General features: G+C 43.5%; 1 protein-coding gene across 1 annotated transcript in view; it reads right to left on the bottom strand.

The window, feature by feature from the left end:
- Positions 1 to 22,633, bottom strand: part of LOC124613890 (venom carboxylesterase-6-like) — a 163,667-nt gene that overhangs the window by 60,659 nt on the left and 80,375 nt on the right. The window contains exon 5 of the mRNA XM_047142628.1: positions 6,592 to 6,797. Coding sequence (XP_046998584.1) covers positions 6,592 to 6,797 — 206 coding nt within the window. The remainder of the gene's footprint in view (positions 1 to 6,591; positions 6,798 to 22,633) is intronic.

The raw sequence follows: 22,633 nt of genomic DNA, 5'->3' as shown, positions 1-22,633 counted from the left end.
CTTTGTTTTTAAAGATTTTATTATGGAAGTTATTTCTTTTGGTGAAGTGAGTGACATTTTCATGTACCTGAAGCTATTTGTAGAGGCTACTTTCAGATATTCAAGGGCATTATTTACTGACCCTGACAATCCCATTCTATCAGCAACGGATATAAAGTACTTGTTAAATAGATTTGCCACACTATGCCCATCGGTTACTAATGTGTCATCTATCCTTAATGTTATTTGCTCCTGTTCCTTTCTGGTTCTACCAGTCTCATCTTTCACTATATCCCATATTGTTTTTATTTTGTTCCCTGACATTGCTATCTTCTTCTCACAGTGCATTTGTTTAGATGTCTGAATTACTTTTTTTAATATTTTACAGTATTCCTTGTATTTAGCTAAATCATCAGCATTGGAGATATTCTTGGTCAACAGATACATTTTCCTTTTTGTCTTACAGGAAATCCTTATTCCTTGTGTAATCCATGGTTTTATTATAGTCTTCTGTTTAATTTGAGAAACTTTTAGAGGAAAACAGTTTTCAAACATGGTACTGACATTGTTCATGAATTTGTTATATTTTTCATTCATGTCATGAGCACTATAAACATCTTCCCAGTTCATATCTTTGAGCAGTTATCTAAAACACTCAACTTTTGGTTGATTGACTACTCTCCTGTACTCAGATTTAGCAGTCTTGACAATCTGCTTAGAATTTACATCTAAAACAAGGAGCTGCATGTCATGATCTGATAGTCCATTTATTACAGGTTTTATGATATGATTTTGTTTCTTTGATTTGTTCATAAAAATGTTATCAATGTCTGTCCTTGAGGATTTAGTGATCCTAGTTGGAAAGTTTACAGTTTGAGTTAGATTGAAAGACAATATTACTAACTGCAGTAAATGTTTACTGGAAGACTGCATTAGAAAATCTGTATTAAAGTCACCAGCAATCAAAATTTCTTTGTTTCTTCCTGTTAAATAACCCAAAAGAGCTTCTAGATGATTTATGAATAGATTATAATTTCATTTAGGTGCTCGGTAAATAGTTACTATTATATAGGATCTGTTATGGAACTCTACTTCTGTTGCACATGCTTCTAGATGCTGCTCTAAACAGAATTTATTTATGTCTATGTTCTTGAATTTATGGCAGTTTTTAATAAATGTGGGAACAGCTGCCAAGCTTCCCCTGAGAAAGCAAATATCTCCTGAGCAGCCTGGCACCTTACACTTATCTAGAAAAAGCAACATTCCACCAAAGTGTTGTTTGTGTAGAGAGATCAACTTCTAAAAATTTATTGTGCACTGGTCGAATGTACGACCTGGTTCATTATACTGGCCCCTTTTAGCCGGAGTTGGGGTAGTCTCTCGGTGTGTGGCATCTTGACCGCTCACACCCTGCCGGCGTTGAACTGGGCAATACAGAACTCGTAAATGTCTACCTTAAGCAGCCAATTCACAGCACCACTAGTCTCCCCCTCTGACCACACCACTGAGCAGCTAGCCGACCATCTGACTGTGTGTGTGGAAACATTGAGACTGCAGTGCCAGACCCTACCTGCCTGCACTGATGCAGGGGATGGTAGGTAACAGTTGGGGCAAAGAGGTAGAGGTCCGCCAGCAAACCGACACCCAGGGCACAGACTCAACCACTATAAAATCGTCCACACAAAGGCAAACGGGTCGGGGCAGACCACACTACTGTGGTGATCGGCCGACTCTTCACAGTCAGTTCCCAGGTCACTACCACTGCTCCAAGTTGCCTTGTCTTTGGAAGACAATTTTTCTCTCTAAAGAGCTCCAGGCACTGGCCACCAGGGCCCCTGCTCCTTCCTACCATGAGGCCCATCCAACGTTCCACCAGGTTCCTACATTACAATAAACAACAAACAGAGAACTTGCAATTTACTACAGAGAGAGAGAGAGAGAGAGAGAGAGAGAGAGAGAGAGAGAGAGAGAGAGAGAGAGAGGGGGGGGGGGGGGGGGGAGGGAGGGAGGGAAATTAACATGTGTAGTGGCTGTAGAAACATAGTGCGAATTACTATGAAGTACATCAGTTGCAATGATATACGAGGTGTAGAAGTACGAAACTGGAATTTGGTTGCAATAATTACAGGTCTGTTGTTTATCAGTTTCAAACAATATTTTATTCAAAATAATCTCCATTGCTATTTATACATTTCTCTCACTCTCCAGCAGTGTATGAATGCCACGCCATAAAGAACAGTTGTTCTTTTGAAGGGAGCCATTTTCATACGAATTTAAGCGTTGTTCAGCGAGAGCGTGTCCCAGTGGTGCAAATAGACGATCATCGGACGGAGCCAAGTCTGGAGAGAAAGCAGCATGCCCTAGTTCTCTCCAGCTGAACGCCTCGATCGTTTCACTGGCCCGTTTAGCTACGTGAGATGGGGCGTTATCATGGAGCAATATGACTGTGTTGCCTTTTCCCATATTTCTGTCGTTTTTCACGTAATGCTTGATTTAAATTGATCATTTGCTGCTGGTAGCGAACAGTATTAACTGTTTCACGAGGTTTTAGCAGCTCATAACAGATGACACCCTTCGGATCCCACCAAACACAGAGCATTGACTTCTTTACAAAGCGATTTGGTCTTGCAGTGGATGTCTACGGATCGCCTGGAGTCACCCATGATTTACGGCTCTTAGGATTCTCAAAATACGTATATTTTTTATCACCTGTCGTTATTCGATGGAGAAACTACTTTCTTTTGTATCTGGCGAGCAGCATTTCACAACATTCCGATTTGCTTGCTGTCTTTCATTCATTTCATGCGGAACTCATTTTCCCACTTTCTGTAACTTCCCCATAGCTTTCATTCGAAGAGAAACGCTTTCTGCGTCACATTCAATCGTTCAGCGAGTTCTTGTTGAGTTTCAGTGCCATCTTCATTCAGCAAAGCCTGCAATTCGTTGTGTAACTTTTTCCGTGGTTTCCCGCTTTCGTCGTTTCTCACGTCAAAACCACCACATTTGAATTTTTCGAGCCACTCTAAACACTATGTTTTCCGAAACACATGTTTGCCTAAAGCTTCGACAAGCATTAGATGCGATTCTGCAGCAGTTTTCTTAAAATAACAGAAAACCAATGCTGTCCACAAATCTTAGTTGGTAGGCACAAAACTCGACGTGTTTGTGGATTTGAAACAGACACCAGTGTATGGAACTTGCGTTACATGTGTGTTGACATTCGTGGTCATCCGTTACAGGAAGCAGATGGCGCTGCAGACCCTCTCACGGGCCCTACACTGACGCATAGCACCATATACAGGGTGAGTAGCCTAACGTTACCGCTGGATATATTTCGTAAATCACATCAAATACTGACGAACCGATTCCACAGACCGAACGTGAGGAGAGAGGCCAGTGTAATTGTTTAATACAAACCATACAAAAATGCACGGAAGTATGTTTTTTAACACAAACCTAATTTTTTTAAATGGAACCACGTTAGTTTTGTTAGCATATCTGAACATATAAACAAATACGTAATCAGTGCCGTTTGTTGCATTATAAAATGTTAATTACATCCGGAGATATTGAACCCAAAGTTGACGCTTGAAACCTCCGACGTTCAGTTGTGTGTTGCAACAAACACGGGCCACGGTCGGCGAGCAGCATCTGCAGGGACATGTTTACGATGACGACCGTGTTTACGAGTGTGGCTGTAGTGCACTGTTGTGGTTTGGTCTAGCTGTCGCAGTGTCCGCATGTAGCGCTTGCTGCTATTGTTATTCTGCATTCGTCTCCGCACGCAGACCAACTGTAGTACACAGTGTTACCAGACGTCTGTGATAGTGCAGTGTTGTAGAAACTGTGACCATGGTGTATTCGAACTCTGAAAAGGCGGAGATGATACTCATCTATGTGTCGACGAAATGCAGCTGAAGCCCGCAGGGTGTATGCAGAACGGTACCCCGACAGAGAGCATCCAACGTGCCGCACATTGCAAAACATCTACCGCCAACTGTAGCAACAGGTATGGTCGTAGCACGGAAACGGGTCCGTAACAGGCCCGTCACAGGAGAAGCGGGTGCAGTTGGTGTGTTACCTGCTGTTGCTATGAACCCACACATGAGTACACGGGACATTGCGAGAGCCGGTGGACTGAGTCAAAGTAGTGTCATGCGCATACTGCATCGTCACCGCTTTCACCCGTTTCATGTGTCGCTACATCAGCAATTACATGGTGATGACTTTAATCATCGAGTGCAATTCTGCCAATGGGCATTAACAGAGAATGCGTTGCAGTTCGACCTGTTTACCGATGATGCGGGTTTCACAAACCACGGGGCAGTGAATCTACGGAACATGCATTACTGGTCCGTGGACAATCCTCGCTGGCTCAGACAGGTAGAGCGACAGCGACCGTAGACTGTAAATGTATGGTGCGGAATCATTGGCGACCACCTCATTGGTCCTCACTTCATTGCAGGGGCCCAAACAGCTGCAACATACATCGCGTTTCTACAGAATGATCTGCCAACGTTGCTCGAAAATGTCCCACTGGAAACGCGTCGACGTATGTGGTATCAGCATGATGGTGCACCTGCACATTCCGCAATTAACACTAGGCTGGCCCTTGACGGGATGTTCGACGGGCGTTTCATGGGACGTGGAGGACGCATAAATTGGCCAGCCCATTCTCCTGATCTTACATCTCTGGACTTCTTTCTGTGGGGTACGTTAAAGGAGAACGTGTACCGTGATGTGCCTACAACCCCAGAGGATATGAAACAACGTATTGTGGCAGCCTGCGGCGACATTACACCAGATGTACTGCGGCGTGTACGACATTCATTACGCCAGAGATTGCAATTGTGTGCAGCAAATGCTGGCCACCACATTGAACATCTATTGGCCTGACATGTCGGGACACACACTATTCCACTCCGTAATTGAAAACGGAAACCACGTGTGTACGTGTACCTCACCCCTCATGGTAATGTACATGTCCGTCAGTGAAAAAGACCGGTAAAAAGGTGTTAGCATGTGGACGTAATGTGCTGTTCCAGTCTCTTCTGTACCTAGGGTCCATCACCGTTCCCTTTGTATCCCTACGTAATTCGGTGCTCTCCGATACACACGATCGAACAGCGGAGGAGTGGTACTGAAGAGTCAACTTTAGGTTACAATATCTCCGGATGTAATTAACATTTTACAATGCAACAAACGGTACTGATTACTTATTTGTTTATATGTTCAGATGTGCTAACAAAACTAACGGGGTTTCATTTAAAAAAACATAGGTTTGTGTTAAAAAACATACTTCCGTGCATTTTTTTATGGTTTGTATTAAACAATTACACTAGCCCATCTCCTCACGTTCGGCCTGTGGAATCGATTTGTCAGTATTTAATGTGGTTTACGAAACATATCCAGCGGTAATGTTAGGTGACTCACCCCGTATAGGGAAATTCCGGTTTCACACTTCTACACTTGGTATGAGTGTCGTTCCATCAGTTGACTGATGCGTCTCAGGCTTTTATACTTCTTGGCCCAATCATTTAGGTAAAGTTAAGTCTTGCCGAAGTAAGAACTTCGTGTTTGGCTTCAGAACGAAAACTTTCTGAGCAGATATTTTACATTATTGCTGAATGGAAAATTAGCTATGAAAAACAGTGTGAGATGGCTCCGAAAACCAATCCTCATTTGCAGGTATCCAATACCTTGTCAATTTCACATATGCTGTATGTCTTCAGACCCTTACTAATAATATTTGTTTAAATATTCGAATATTCAGCTAGCGCTCCACAACAACATTTTAAATATTTTGCTTCATTTCAGGAACTTTAAAATATATGTGGTGAGTGATACATAACTGACAGCTAATGTAAAATTCAAGTCTAAGCTGCTACTGAGTCACAGTTACTGATGAAGTAAGGCGTAATGCTAAAGCCGGATGATGCAGGAAGTCACGTGTCCAGTAAAGGAAGGTTACGACTTATCTTCAGAATTAGCTGAGGATCTTTTTCGAATATATTGTCCCTGGCAGTCTACGTATGCAGAAACTGCAAAACAAATGTTACCGTTATCTCTTCCTAGAAGTGACAAACTATATACTTTACTGGATATCAGTCAGTCCTACGAAAGGAATTTCACCTTCAAAGGAAGCCTCCTCATTGGTCCTTAGTTGAATGACTGCCACTAGTCAACAGTGACATTTCTTAAGAATTTCTGATAATCTACGAGTATACTTATCAGGTTTGAGTGCCGCAGACACTTGGAAAGCAACTATTTTCTGACTCACTCACTCCTGTTCAAAGAAGCCGTTTTTCAAAGTTATGTATTTCTCAGACAGCGAAATTACTGTTTCTAAGTTTCTGTAATTTGTAAGTGGCTTCTGCTACTGTACATTTCTAAACTATATCTCCATCTCCGCCTCAGTCAACGTGAAGAATCTTGGAAAGAAATCTTAAGATTGCTTCCAGATTCTTCACTGCCATTCCCATGGGAACAGACGTCACAACCCAACGTCAGTGTTCCTTCCAATCGTCAATACTCATAACAATACAGAACTTTAAGCCCAGCTATCCAGTTCCTACGAAATTTATCCTGCATGTTGCTTAAACGAGTACTCACCAGGATCTTGGGTATCTGGCGCACCAGCTCCTCGGCAGAGGTCTTGAGCAGGCAGTCAAGCAAGAGTTCGCTGTCCTTCAGCTGCTTCTTGCGGCAGCCCACCAGCTCGCCCAGGCGGAAGGCGCGGCGACGGGCCTCCACGGAGGAGACCTGCGCCCATGGGCTGAGCGCTGTGCCGGAGATAGATATGGCACCCTGGAACTTGCCTGCAACAGGAGACCACCCTCATAAAATAAAATAAAAAACACACACACACCTAATTATACCACCTCCTTAACCTGATTAACCATTCTTTTCATTGTGGGCTCCCTACTTTTGAAACGGTAGCCGTCTGAAATCGTCGGCCTATATCGATTTGTCCCTGAGCGCTGCCTGGCGTACCACTCGCTATCTCCCAGCAGTTGTATTCGAGGCGGCTCAAGTTACAAATATAATCACTCTTTCCTATGCCTTCACCACCACATGTAATAGAATCAACCACACCCGCCCAACCTTCGCTGGACTGCTGATGTCCCAGAAGTCTGTCCTCTCCTTCCCCTTGTACACCATGTAAACTGCAGATATTCTCAAACCAACAACTCTTATATTCATCATGCAATATGCTACCAACCTACCATCAACATGCCCACAGTTCCTTCTAATGTCACTTTAATGTCACGTTCGAGCGGTGTATTACGTCGAAACTTCAAGTAAATGTATTAGAAAACCCGGCCCACAATCTTTAGACGCACTGATCTGTGTTTCTGTCACTCAGATTAACTCTTGATAGAAAACTAACATGGAATGCGCACCTCTTCATCTTACAACGTGAGCCCGAAACCCACTAAAAATGGTTCAAATGGCTCTGAGCACTATGGGACTTAACTTCTGAGGTCATCAGTCCCCTAGAACTAAGAACTACTTAAACCTAAGGACATCACACACATCCATGCCCGTGGCAGGATTCGAACCTGCAACCGTAGCGGTCGCGCGGTTCCAGAATGTAGCGCCTAGAACCGCTCGGCCTCCCCGGCCGGCGAAACCCATTAAAACTCCTCCAACTACTAACATGGCACACCTGAGATCTTGTGCCATTGTTGTCACCCACAAATTCCTAATCCACTCAATTCTAATTTTCGCCAGTATTTCCTAGAACTCCACCTTTCCTAAACGCATAAAAATCATGAAAATAACGTTGACACCACCTCAACTTCCATATCCGCCTACCTTTGCCAGTTCGCATCCTATCCGATTTACCATACCACCTTTTCTTAGAGTACCTTCGAATCCACTACACTATTCAGAAAACCCAATATCCTATCCACTCTCCATGCACCTCCATGAGTGATCCATCTTCTTCTGCCTGAACTGTAACCACTCCCCACTACCTAACAATGAAACATGCCCCGACATATACCCTGTCTTCCAGTCACAGACAACGTTCCAACTTCATCCTCTCCCTTTCCTCCCTCCTCAGTCATCCTCCTAGAAAACTGTTGGTTGCTTCCTTCAGTTCCAAGGGGCCCCATTGTCTTATTTATTCCGTTTTCACCGATTATTATTATTATTATTATTATTATTATTATTATTATTATTATTATTATGCACCACTAGAATCATTACCAAAGCGGCATCGACATCACTGATTTCATTTTAAATATTGTGTAAATATTGTGTGTGGTGGAGTTTTTTCACCGATGCATATTTTTAAAAACATTGGGTTTTCCTACCTTTTACATTTATCGAAACTAGTCAAATCCGCGTGCAGCCCAGCTCCTCGTGGAGAATTTAAATAACTTTTTAAAAGTTTAGTAATCAAAGAGTACTGTGTGCAGTAGCACTGTCCAAGCCATTTAGAAGACTATTATGCTGTTGTGGAAAGACAATTAACCAGTTACCGGTCCACCACAGGCGCGCCACAACCTATGACCACTCCACAAAAGATGGTGGTTACTGTTGAGCTCCGCAGACGTTTGATATGAAGCAATAAACGTGTATAGTGTGGTGAGGAAGGTCGCCCCTTCTCTCTGCAGTAGTTCTGTTTGCAGCGAAGTGTTTTTTCCTCCCTCTCCCCATCAGCTCTCAAAAAAAGTATAGGCTCAGAATATTTCTTGTGACCCCCATATATGCTTGCGACATTACTGGCTTAGAACTATAACCCATTCTGCAGGAAGTCAAGCAGAACGGTGGAAGGTAATTAATTTTACTTCTGGTGTTGGCTGAGCAGGCAGATCTGCTCTGAATTTGTACTGGTGGAATGGATTGGTTTACATGTACCCTGATTTCGCATGGATAGCGCTAAGTACTGGGTGGCTATAATTAGTGTGTAGTTATTCATGGAGATCCATTGTGGGCTATAATTAGTGTACGGCAGCGAAACGTTAGTGCAGAACCGATTAACGTTGGGAAAAAAGTAGTTCCAATCTTGGCTACCAGGTGCAGATCTGGTGCTCTACAGCATCTCGTTGACATCTGTGACGCATGTATTCAAAAATTATGTAAGCAGTAGTTAATAATAAAAACATTAAGCCTTTCTCACTTGTTTGACCTTTTGCCCACATCCTGTTGCTAACCCATTACACACAGAAATATTTCTATACACGTCTCTTTCGCATTCTCAGCGCCAGATTTTCACCTGGTGGCCAAATTGGAGCTATTTTTCTTGCTTAAGTTCGTTCCGCATTAACGCATCGAAATATCTACGACGTTTCGCCACCATACGGTAATTATAACCCACACTGGACCTCTTTGACAGCTGCACTTTAATCACCCGATATCAACGGCAATACGACTTGTTTGGTGTAGTGGTAACTTGCACAGTTTCCGCATGAATGTATGTGTAAGTAAAAACCGTATGAAAATTCCTATTGTAGTTTTGAGGTTCGCCTTCACATACAGACAAACGCGACAGGGTCTAGTTACGATATGTATAGATGAGTTTAGAGGTATAGATTCCTGTCAAGCTTCATTGCCCTGTATAGTTTCGGCGGCTGTTTACTTTCTACATCTTCATACATTCCCGCAAGCCAATGTATGGCGGATAGCGGAGTGTACCTTGCAGCACCACTAACCAACGACTGTCTATATGCCTCTGCACGAGCCTTCATTTCTCTCACCTTACTTTTGTGGTCCTTACACAAAATGAACGTTGGTGGCAGCAGAACCGTTCTGCAGTCAACTTCAGATGCCAGTGCTCTCAATTTCCTCCACAGCGTTTCGCGACAAGAACGTCTTCCCTCCAGAGATTTGCATCCGTAATACTCCCACGCAGATTGTATCTACCGGTAACGAATCTAGCAGTACCTTCTGAATTACTTCGATGTCTTCCTTCAGTCCGACCTGGTGGAGACCGCAAACACACTAACGGGTTCAAGAATCGGTTGTACTCTTTCTGTCTGCGACCTCGTTTATACACTCCTGGAAATGGAAAAAAGAACACATTGACACCGGTGTGTCAGACCCACCATACTTGCTCCGGACACTGCGAGAGGGCTGTACAAGCAATGATCACACGCACGGCACAGCGGACACACCAGGAACCGCGGTGTTGGCCGTCGAATGGCGCTAGCTGCACAGCATTTGTGCACCGCCGCCGTCAGTGTCAGCCAGTTTGCCGTGGCATACGGAGCTCCATCGCAGTCTTTAACACTGGTAGCATGCCGCGACAGCGTGGACGTGAACCGTATGTGCAGTTGACGGACTTTGAGCGAGGGCGTATAGTGGGCATGCGAGAGGCCGGGTGGACGTACCGCCGAATTGCTCAACACGTGGGGCGTGAGGTCTCCACAGTACATCGATGTTGTCGCCAGTGGTCGGCGGAAGGTGCACGTGCCCGTCGACCTGGGACCGGACCGCAGCGACGCACGGATGCACGCCAAGACCGTAGGATCCTACGCAGTGCCGTAGGGGACCGCACCGCCACTTCCCAGCAAATTAGGGACACTGTTGCTCCTGGGGTATCGGCGAGGACCATTCGCAACCGTCTCCATGAAGCTGGGTTACGGTCCCGCACACCGTTAGGCCGTCTTCCGCTCACGCCCCAACATCGTGCAGCCCGCCTCCAGTGGTGTCGCGACAGGCGTGAATGGAGGGACGAATGGAGACGTGTCGTCTTCAGCGATGAGAGTCGCTTCTGCCTTCGTGCCAATGATGGTCGTATGCGTGTTTGGCGCCGTGCAGGTGAGCGCCACAATCAGGACTGCATACGACCGAGGCACACAGGGCCAACACCCGGCATCATGGTGTGGGGAGCGATCTCCTACACTGGCCGTACACCACTGGTGATCGTCGAGGGGACACTGAATAGTGCACGGTACATCCAAACCGTCATCGAACCCATCGTTCTACCATTCCTAGACCGCCAAGGGAACTTGCTGTTCCAACAGGACAATGCACGTCCGCATGTATCCCGTGCCACCCAACGTGCTCTAGAAGGTGTAAGTCAACTACCCTGGCCAGCAAGATCTCCGGATCTGTCCCCCATTGAGCATGTTTGGGACTGGATGAAGCGTCGTCTCACGCGGTCTGCACGTCCAGCACGAACGCTGGTCCAACTGAGGCGCCAGGTGGAAATGGCATGGCAAGCCGTTCCACAGGACTACATCCAGCATCTCTACGATCGTCTCCATGGGAGAATAGCAGCCTGCATTGCTGCGAAAGGTGGATATACACTGTACTAGTGCCGACATTGTGCATGCTCTGTTGCCTGTGTCTATGTGCCTGTGGTTCTGTCAGTGTGATCATGTGATGTATCTGACCCCAGGAATGTGTCAATAAAGTTTCCCCTTCCTGGGACAATGAATTCACGGTGTTCTTATTTCAATTTCCAGGAGTGTAGATGATATACACTTCCCTGCAATTCTCTCAATAAATTGAAGTCCGTCATCTTCACCATAACCAATCTTTTGGCTCGTTCCATTTAATATAGCTTTGCAGCCTAGCTCCTATGATATTTAATCGACGTGGGTGTGTCAAGAGACGCGATACACAACTAATACTGTATTCAAACATTGCAGGATTATTATTTCTATTCATCTGTATTAATTTACATTTTTACAAATTCAGGGAAAGCTGCCTACTCTGTTAACGAAATATAAATTCTGTACAACTCATCCTGTATCCTCCTACAGTCACTGAAAGACTATACTTTCGCGTATACTGCAGCGTCACCAACAAACAGTTGGAGATTGCTCGTAAGCCACACGTCAGCTCACTTACTCATAAAAATAAGAGTAGTCCTATCCCACTTCCGTGAGGCACACCCGACGGTACCCTTTTCTCCCGCGAACACCCCGTACCCGCGAGCACCCCGTACCCGCGAGCACCCCGTACCCGCGAACACCCCGTACCCGCGAACACTCTTACTCATTTAAATTTTCGAGCCACTGATGTATCTGGGAATCTACTATGCTTGCTCGTACCTTTGCTAACACTCTGGAATGAAAATCTAGGAGTATGTAATCTGTCTGTTGTCCATTATTTCGATGATATGCTGCGAGAGAAGGGCCCGCTGAGTTTCGCGCGAGTGAAAGTTTACTGCCTGACCAGCTTGTTGTTCCACTTTTCTGGCCAGCTGACTCACACTGAAGGCCATTTAATAAATAAGAAAAAGAAGCTCATAGCTCCTATCGTTACCACAAGATGTAACCTCGAAACACCAATTAAATATGGAACAGATAGCGATACATATGTGAGACACTCGTCGTTCCTATAACACAGGGTCCGGCAAAAAGACATCCCATATTTCAAAAGATAGCTACAAACACGACGAAACAGAGAAAATACTTTCATTTATGATAAAAAATACTATGCCACTTAACAACACTTGGTTTTAAAAAACATGCCTTTTAAATGACAATTTTGTAAATTGCTAGCCAAATATCAGCCATCGTTAGATTATTTTGGATGGTTTGTTGAAAACAGATTTTCTTTTAAAGTTAATGATGGCTTTAAAAATATTCCTCCGTAGTACGTAACAATTATGGATTCAAATGTAGCCGCAATACACTTGAAAATGATCCAGATAAAGAACATCCCTAACCTCAAACCACGGATAAATATGAAGTTGCGCAGTGTGGTATACCATGGTCAGCTTGAAGGAGGTAAGAAATCTAATACCACAAAGCGCGTATCACAAGAAAAATTTCGGTGAAATTTAGATTAAGAAATAACTGTAACTAACCTTTTTGCACTATGAATGCTGTAGTTGGGTGAAATTGACCATAAACGACTGCAAAAATCAATGTTCGTTTCATTTAAAAAGGAATCAAAATATCTGTCACAGTTTTATCGCTTACAATGACACCCCACCTCATGTTGGAGATGAAAAACCAGTCTAAATAGCTAGTGGAACCTGGGTTACGTTGCATTAAAGAATCTATGCATATTTTCTGAAGAAGGGTGTTTCCTGCAATACAAACATGAACGTTTTTTATTGATTACGATGCAAATGGTAATACAAACTAATAAATATAAGGCAACTTTAACGAAACCGTTGAAAAAATTGAAGTGTGATTTCTTCGAGAGAGTTCATCCGACCACAAACGAGGCTTGACTGGGAGAAAAGTAACCTTGTGAGACTCCTATTAGAACCTCGACTATCGAAGTGAGCGAAAGAACGATATGTAGGGCCATGAACGTTGCATTCTGCAAAATTGTAGGGGCTACCCAAAAATTGTTTGTTAAAAAACTGATTTAATTGTTAAAATTTAAAACCGATAGCAACGCCGCGTTTCTCTCTCCAAGCAGAATTCATAGAGATGAACAAGTGTCTCTTAATCACTCCTTTCTCCTCTGCGCTGTGTCCATTGGCAGCTGCCTATTCGCCCAAGTGACATGTAACAAGGATTAAAATAAGCTAGTACTACGTACTAATCTCAATATTTCATTAGAAAATACCGAAAAAATTGTATGCGTAGACAAGACGACTATTATGTAACTGTTTACTGTAAAACATTGTGATCATTTGATGTCGTCGGACTATGAAGTCAATAACACAGTGCACCAACTAAATAAATTATGAGTCAAACTAAAATGATAATACGTCTGTTTGCGTAAGAAGAACTGCAGAAAGGCAAAAGCTGCAAAGTGTACATGAGAAACGAAGTCTTTCGCATTAACTTCTGCTAACAAAGGGGAAAGAAGCAGTGTTTGGATAATATACAAGAGGCAGAAAGACGGTAATAAATTGCACAACAACTTTATACACAAAACACTGTTTTTAATATGAAACAACCAAAATTGTACAGACACTGGTCTCCAATTTCCAGAATAACCACGTAAGATGCTTTATAAATGAAATCAAAACGCGACTGGTGCAAAATTCTCTTTAATTAAATTGCAGTAAACTGAAGACCGAGAAACCAATAATTTTTTTTTTTTTTTTTTTTTTTTTTTTGTCATCAGTCTACTGACTGGTTTGATGCGGCCCGCCACGAATTCCTTTCCTGTGCTAACCTCTTCACCTTAGAGTAGCACTTGCAACCTACGTCCTCAATTATTTGCTTGACGTATTCCAATCTCTGTCTTCCTCTACAGTTTTTGCCCTCTACAGCTCCCTCTAGTACCATGGAAGTCATTACCTCATGTCTTAGCAGATGTCCTATCATCCTGTCCCTTCTCCTTATCAGTGTTTTCCACATATTCCTTTCCTCTCCGATTCTGCGTAGAACCTCCTCATTCCTTACCTTATCAGTCCACCTAATTTTCAGCATTCGTCTATAGCACCACATCTCAAATGCTTCGATTCTCTTCTGTTCCGGTTTTCCCACAGTCCATGTTTCACTACCATACAATTCTGTACTCCAGACGTACATCCTCAGAAATTTCTTCCTCAAATTAAGGCCAGTATTTGATATTAGTAGACTTCTCTTGGCCAGAAATGCCTTTTTTGCCATAGCGAGTCTGCTTTTGATGTCCTCCTTGCTTCGTCCGTCATTGGTTATTTTACTGCCTAGGTAGCAGAATTCCTTAACTTCATTGACTTCGTGACCATCAATCCTGATGTTAAGTTTCTCGCTGTTCTCATTTCTACTATTTCTCATTACCTTCGTCTTTCTCAGATTTACTCTCAAACCATACTGTGTACTCATTAGACTGTTCATTCCGTTCAGCAGATCATTTAATTCTTCTTCACTTTCAGTCAGGATAGCAATGTCATCAGCGAATCGTATCATTGATATCCTTTCACCTTGTATTTTAATTCCACTCCTGAACCTTTCTTTTATTTCCATCATTGCTTCCTCGATGTACAGATTGAAGAGTAGGGGCGAAAGGCTACAGCCTTGTCTTACACCCTTCTTAATACGAGCACTTCGTTCTTGATCGTCCACTCTTATTATTCCCTCTTGGTTGTTGTACATATTGTATATGACCCGTCTCTCCCTATAGCTTACCCCTACTTTTTTCAGAATCTTGAACAGCTTGCACCATTTTATATTGTCGAACGCTTTTTCCAGGTCGACAAATCCTATGAAAGTGTCCTGATTTTTCTTTAGCCTTGCTTCCATTACTAGCCGTAACGTCAGAATTGCCTCTCTCGTCCCTTTACTTTTCCTAAAGCCAAACTGATCGTCACCTAGCGCATTCTCAATTTTCTTTTCCATTCTTCTGTTTATTATTCTTGTAAGCAGCTTCAATGCATGAGCTGTTAAGCTGATTGTGCGGTAATTCTCCCACTTGTCAGCTCTTGCCGTCTTCGAAATTGTGTGGATGATGCTTTTCCGAAAGTCAGATGGTATGTCGCCAGACTCATATTCTACACACCAACGTGAATAGTCGTTTTGTTGCCACTTCCCCCAATGATTTTAGAAATTCTAATGGAATGTTATCTATCCCATCTGCCTTATTTGACCGTAAGTCCTCCAAAGCTCTTTTAAATTCCGATTCTAATACTGGATCCCCATCTCTTCTAAATCGACTCCTGTTTCTTCTTCTATCACATCAGACAAATCTTCACCCTCATAGAGGCTTTCAATGTATTCTTTACACCTATCTGCTCTCTCCTCTGCATTTAACAGTGGAATTCCCGTTGCATTCTTAATGTTACCACCGTTGCTTTTAATGTCACCAAAGGTTGTTTTGACTTTCCTGTATGCTGAGTCTGTCCTTCCGACAATCATATCTTTTTCGATGTCTTCACATTTTTCCTGCAGCCATTTCGTCTTAGCTTCCCTGCACTTCCTATTTATTTCATTCCTCAGCGACTTGTATTTATGTATTCCTGATTTTCCCGGAACATGTTTGTACGTCCTCCTTTCATAAATCAAGTGAAGTATTTCTTCTGTTACCCATGGTATCTTCGCAGCTACCTTCTTTGTACCTATGTTTTCCTTCCCAACTTCTGTGATGGCCCTTTTTAGAGATGTCCATTCCTCTTTAACTGTACTGCCTACTGCGCTATTCCTTATTGCTGTATCTATAGCGTTAGAGAACTTCAAACGTATCTCGTCATTCCTTAGTACTTCCGTATCCCACTTCTTTGCGTATTGATTCTTCCTGACTAATGTCTTGAACTTCAGCCTACTCTTCATCACTACTATATTGTGATCTGAGTCTATATCTGCTCCTGGGTACGCCTTACAATCCAGTATCTGATTTCGTAATCTCTGTCTGACCATGATGTAATCTAATTGAAATCTTCCCGTATCTCCCGGCCTTTTCCAAGTATACCACCTCCTCTTGTGATTCTTGAACAGGGTATTCGCTATTACTAGCAAAAACTTGTTACAGAACTCAATTAGTCTTTCTCCTCTTTCATTCCTTGTCCCAAGCCCATATTCTCCTGTAACTTTTTCTTCTACTCCTTCCCCTACAACTGCATTCCAGTCGCCCATGACTATTAGATTTTCGTCCCCCTTTACATACTGCATTACCCTTTCAATATCCTCATACACTTTCTCTATCTGTTCATCTTCAGCTTGCGACGTCGGCATGTATACCTGAACTATCGTTGTCGGTGTTGGTCTGCTGTCGATTCTGATTAGAACAACCCGGTCACTGAACTGTTCACAGTAACACACCCTCTGCCCTACCTTCCTATTCATAACGAATCCTACCCCTGTTACACCATTTTCTGCTGCTGTCGATATTACCCGATACTCATCTGGCCAGAAATCCTTGTCTTCCTTCCACTTCACTTCACTGACCCCTACTATATCTAGATTGAGCCTTTGCATTTCCCTTTCAGATTTTCTAGTTTCCCTACCACGTTCAAGTTTGACATTCCACGCCCCGACTCTTAGAACGTTATCCTTTCGTTGATTATTCAATTTTTTTCTCATGGTAACCTCCCCCTTGGCAGTCCCCTCCCGGAAATCCGAATGGGGGACTATTCCGGATCTTTTGCCAATGGAGAGATCATCATGACACTTCTTCAAATACAGGCCACATGTCCTGTGGACACACGTTACGTGTCTTTAATGCAGTGGTTTCCATTGCCTTCTGCATCCTCATGTCGTTGATCATTGCTGATTCTTCCGCCTTTAGGGGCAATTTCCCACCCCTAGGACAAGAGAGTGCCCTGAACCTCTATCCGTTCCTCCGCCCTCTTTGACAAGGCCGTTGGCAGAATGAGGCTGACTTCTTATGCCGGAAGTCTTCGGCCGCCAATGCTGATTATTTATCAAAATTTAGGCAGTGGCGGGGATCGAACCCGGGACCGAAGACGTTTTGATTATGAATCAAAGACGCTACCCCTAGACCACGGGGTCTGACTAAAAAGATAAAACATGTTTTTATTCTTCGCAGTATAGTCCTACTAATGAACGCACTTCGTTAAACCCACTTTTAAATTTAAGTAAGTCAATACGTATGCTAACAAACGCCTTCAATTTTATATACACGCTACGTCCATGGTTCCCTGTATGTCGCTGTTAAGTGCCTTCTGAAGTTTTGTGGCGTACCTATGCCGTAAGTATGGCACGTAAGTAGGAGGTTGCGATTTTATTCTATTGGGGGGGGGGGGCAGGGCATTCACAGTTTGGCCGTGTCAGGTGAAAGCGTGCTGGCGTAGCCGTTAGAACCAGTTAAGGTGAAGGCGGTGACGTCCCTTTGTAAGAGCAGAAATGGCGCGGAGGCCGTCGCTGAAGCAGTGCCAGACAACTACCACTCTTTAAAGGAACTACGTTTCTGAATCTAAGCGTAACTTGAAGTTAAATTAAAATGACCGCCTCAAAGATGATAGGACGGAACCATAGTGCAAATTTCACGTATGCAGATCTCCATTTGCTTCGAAGAGGTTATTAGATATTAAATAAAAGTAGGAGGGAACTGCTACAAGAAACAGAAACAGCCCGAATAGCCACACGGAACCATCATTCTGTGGAGCAGGAAGGAAGGCTATTAGAACTACTCTTTCTCCATTTGCTTGGCTGCACTGGACGAACAACGCATTTTCGATCAAATGTAGAACTGACTGGTTCCACGCGGGATTAGCCGAGCGGTCTGAGGCGCTGCAGTCATGGACTGTGCGGCTGGTCCCGGTGGAGGTTCGAGTCCTCCCTCGGGCGCGCGTGCGCGCGTGTTTGTCCTTAGGATAATTTAGTTTAAGTAGTCTGTAAGCTTAGGGACTGATGACCTTAGCAGTTAAGTCCCATAACATTTCATATACATTTTAGTTAGAACCGACTGGTATTTGTAACTCATATATTTAGACTTTTGCTGTACTTACTGGACGGTAACAGTGGTTTATGTCGGTAACATGTGTATTTCCTAGTTGTAATGAATATTCGTCGGCTCTGTTATAGAATATTCTAATGTTACGGAATCATCTAATCTTAAACATTGGTCTATTAGTCCTAGAGCTTGAGTGAATTGATAGCTATTGCATTGCTGCACCTTTGCATTGTGTGCTTTTGAGACATATTGAAGACAGACTATTTTCAGATGTAATAGCAATGTCCCCGAGCAGGAATGGCCAGCATTCAAGGATATGACAGGAACGATCATTCGAAGCAAAAAACGTTCAGTGAGCATGTTTTCTAAAGTGCTGATCTTAAGAGCTATGGGCACTTTTACATCTTCGCTACTGTGAGACACGCCTCTTCTACTGAAGAAGTGTTCATAGCTCTTAATGTGCTCATTTTAGAGCTCATGTTTATTTGACTTCTTTACTTCCAGTGATGGTTCAAATGGCTCTAAGCACTATGCGACTTAACATCTCAGGTCATCAGTCCCCCAGACTTAGAACTACTTAAACCTAACTAACCTAAGGACATCACACACACCCATGCCCGAGGCAGGATTCGAGCCTGCGACCGTAGCAGCAGGGCGGTTCTGGACTGAAGCGCCTAGAACGGCTCGGTCACAGCGGCCGGCACTTCCAGTGACAATTCCTGTCATATCCCTAACTAGAATCATCAGCTGTGCAAGAGAATGACAACGAAAATTTGTGCCGTGCCGAGATGAACCCGGACTTGCCGCATTACGCGAGCGGTACCCTAAACTACTTTGCCTATGTGCACCACTCACGAGCAGACCCAGACTTCCACATGCCGTTACTGCGTCACAACCTGTTCTCTTACACAGGTTATGTAATTCCCCTACAGAGGACGACTTTTAATTGATAGTCGCTGCGCGCTATCGGCGATTAAATACGACATTGCAGTTGTAACGTATCTTAGCAAAACACACGTGGTAAAAAAAAAAAGAGGAAAGAATAACTGATCTGGATGACTGTAATTGCGTGGACAACGATTGTGTGAAGTTTATGTAATAAAGAGAAAGCATTATGTGTAATGTTTTGTTCTTGTCTAGAATTATGTACTGATTTTTTTTTAAAGATAATATCTGTGTCTGGGAGTACTGAAACCGCCACAGAAGATACTTATTATATATCAAACAAAGATGAGAATATGTGACAAGTATAAATAGTAGTGACCGAACATTAATTTCTCTGTCGTCTTCTTGGAGTTACGTGAGTATGAAGAGCCTGTGACGTTATATTGTACGCTTGCGTAGCGTTCTTTTGTCAAGATTGAGAGACGTATGCCATTACGTACTCATTGTAAAGGTGTGTAATAATTTAATCTGTTTAAATGTTTTGAATAGAGTTACTTAGTGAAAACTTGCATTATGATTTGTAATAAGCCTGCCTGGTATTTTATCCCATCCTTTTAAGACATTTTCAGTTACGGTATTTAAATATTATTCGTGGTGCAGAGCTGCGCTACGAACGAACGAGCCGCTGCCGCGGCGCATTCAAACTGCATTAAATGAAACCAATCATACCGCAAAGAAGCGGACAGGTAATAGTGAACTAAAATTATTTCTTTCAGCTTACGGAATTGCAGAGCAGAGCAGCAGATTTTATGATGTGTTTTACAGGTTGACGCGGACTGCCGATAATGTATTATTAACAGTGCAAAAAGATAGTTTACCTTCATAAAATAGAAGAAATCTTGCTGTGTGTAGTTCTGGTCTGGCAAACATTATAGTAAAAACATCTTTTTCTTTGATAATAGTCTCATGTTCTCGTGTTAGTCGTGGTACTTATTGGTGTCTTAATGTTAACAAAAATCCACTGCAAAATTTTGATGTTGAACAAACATTGCGTACTGTAACATCAGTACTGATAACGAAATAATTTTCAGTAACCTTTTCAATAACTGTAAAGTAAGGAAGATATGTTGAACTTTATGGCTAGTTATAGTAACGAAAAAATGTTCCTTTAATAGAAAGCCAGACCCAGAACAATAAGAACGTAATATAATTTGTTTTGTTGAAAATTAATGACCTAAAGAAAGTCACAGCACAGTATCCCTAAAAAGTGTTTCGGGGCTCTTTTCGTAGCAACATATTTTATCTCCTATATTAGTTGTTACGCGAATAATAAAACAAAGCCAAGAGAGCCAGCGAAAGCCCGGTATCGGCGGATACATACGATATTGAAGTTCCTGTGTTGTCAAGAAGTACGATACAGTGTTAATTCGGACTTTCAATTAATATGTCCAGGATAATTAAATGCGTGTACTGGTACAGGTTGTGACGCAGGAACGACGACAAGTTTGGGTCTGCCCGTGAGTCGTGCAAATATAGACAAAGGGCATAAGGTGGCCGCACACAGAGCGGGAAATCCGGTTTCGAGTCCCAGTCTAGCACAAATTTTCCATTTTCATTCAGTTGTACAGCTGATGGTAGTTCGCATTCGCAAGTGCAAATACATTTCATGTGTTTTATAACGGCTGTAGCCGCCGTAGTGCCTGTTCCTTCGGACATACAAACTTGTTCGAAGGAACATTGCACGGTTCTTCTTACCACAGGTCCAGCAGTGTCGTGTATGTACCTGCATATTGACCATTCCATTGCTTTTGGACACCCTGTATTTGTTGCAGATAATTATTCAAACTTCCTGGAAGAGTTACAGTAGCGACCGTGTAACTTAGGTGATACTAATGTAAACCATTCGTCACCGTAGATGGGCCAATAATCAGAACTATGACAAATAAATTATCAGTTTAACAATCCCGAACTTCCGCACTTGCGTTTAAATTTGAAATGCAAATTACTGGAACAACCCCTTTTGTTGACCATAACTGGCACCGCCACAGAAATGTGTGACTGGAAAAATTTGGATCAATTCAATATTTGAAGCTGTGTAGAGTTGCACTTTAAAAGTGGGACTAACATATCAGAAAGTTTGAGCAAAGAGAAACTACATCTAAAAAGTGTACATTTTATCTAACAAACATCTGGCTACCGTCTAAGCACTTTTCACCTGAAATATTAATACAAAGTAATACAAAAAGTGCAGAATTTTTTTTGTGGTTTTAGGGCGCACAACTTCAACGGTCATTAGCGCCCAGACTACGTTAGGAATGCACCGCGAGGCACAAGTTTAAAACAGCATCTGAAAGGGAAAACACGATAAAAGATCGACAGGCATAGGATTTAAAAAAATAGCATAACTAAATGTCCTTAGACAGGTTGGTCAATTTGATAAAACGAAGAACGCGAACAGCTGCTCCTGGGTCATCCGCTAAAATGGCATCGAGAGTACATGGCAGGCCAAGATCACGACGCAGTGGAGTAAAATCCGGACAGGACGTTAAAATGAGGCGGACCGTCAGCAAGTGCCCACATGGGCAGAACGGCGCCGGCGCAGCCGTCAGCAGATGGCGATGGCTGAACCGGCAGTGTCCAATTCGTAACCGGGCCAAAACTACCTCCTCCCGCCGAGAGGGGCGTGAGGAGTACGTCCAAGCCGCGGGAAGAGGTTTCACGGCCCGAAGCTTGTTGTCCGTAAGTGCAGCCCAATCGGCATGCCACAGCGATAAAATGCGCCGACAAATGACCCTCCTACAATCTGATGAAGGGGCACAACAAGAAGCTGTCCGAGGCTGGAGGACCGCAGCCTTGGTCGCAGCATCTGCAGCTTCGTTCCCAGGGATACCGACATGGCCAGGAACCCACATAAAGCTAACCGGAGAACCGTCGTCCACCAGCTGCTGAAGAGAGCGTTGGATCCGGTGCACGAAAGGGTGAACCGGATACGGATCACTGAGGCTCTGGATTGCGCTCAGGGAATCAGAGCAGATGACATAAGCAGAATGTCGGTGGCGGCAGATGTAAAGAACAGCCTGGTAGAGGGCAAAGAGCTCAGCTGTGAAAACCGAACAATGGCCATGGAGCCGGTATTTGAAACTTTGTGCCCCGACAATAAAAGAACACCCGACCCCGTCATTGGTCTTAGAGCCATCTGTATAAATGAAGGTCATATTAATAAACTTCGAACGAAGTTCGACAAAACGTGAGCGGTATACCGAACCGGGGGTAACCTCCTTTGGGAGCGAGCTGAGGTCAAGGTGAACGCGAACCTGAGCCTGGAGCCAAGGTGGCGTGTGGCTCTCGCCCACTCTAAAGGTTGCAGGGAGTGAAAAATTGTGTTGAAGGAGGCGACGAAAGCGAACTCCAGGGGGAAGCAGGGCAGAGACATACAACCCGTATTGACAGTCGAGAGAATCATCAAAAAAGGAACGGTAAGATGGGAGGTCGGGCATTGACAGTAGCCGACAGGCATACTGACAAAGCAGTATATCGCGCCGGTAGGGCAGTGGCAATTCACCGG

Source organism: Schistocerca americana, chromosome 4 (assembly GCF_021461395.2).
Source record: "Schistocerca americana isolate TAMUIC-IGC-003095 chromosome 4, iqSchAmer2.1, whole genome shotgun sequence".
Classification (NCBI taxonomy): Eukaryota; Metazoa; Arthropoda; class Insecta; order Orthoptera; family Acrididae; genus Schistocerca; species Schistocerca americana.
This window is presented reverse-complemented; position numbering and strand designations above follow the sequence as displayed.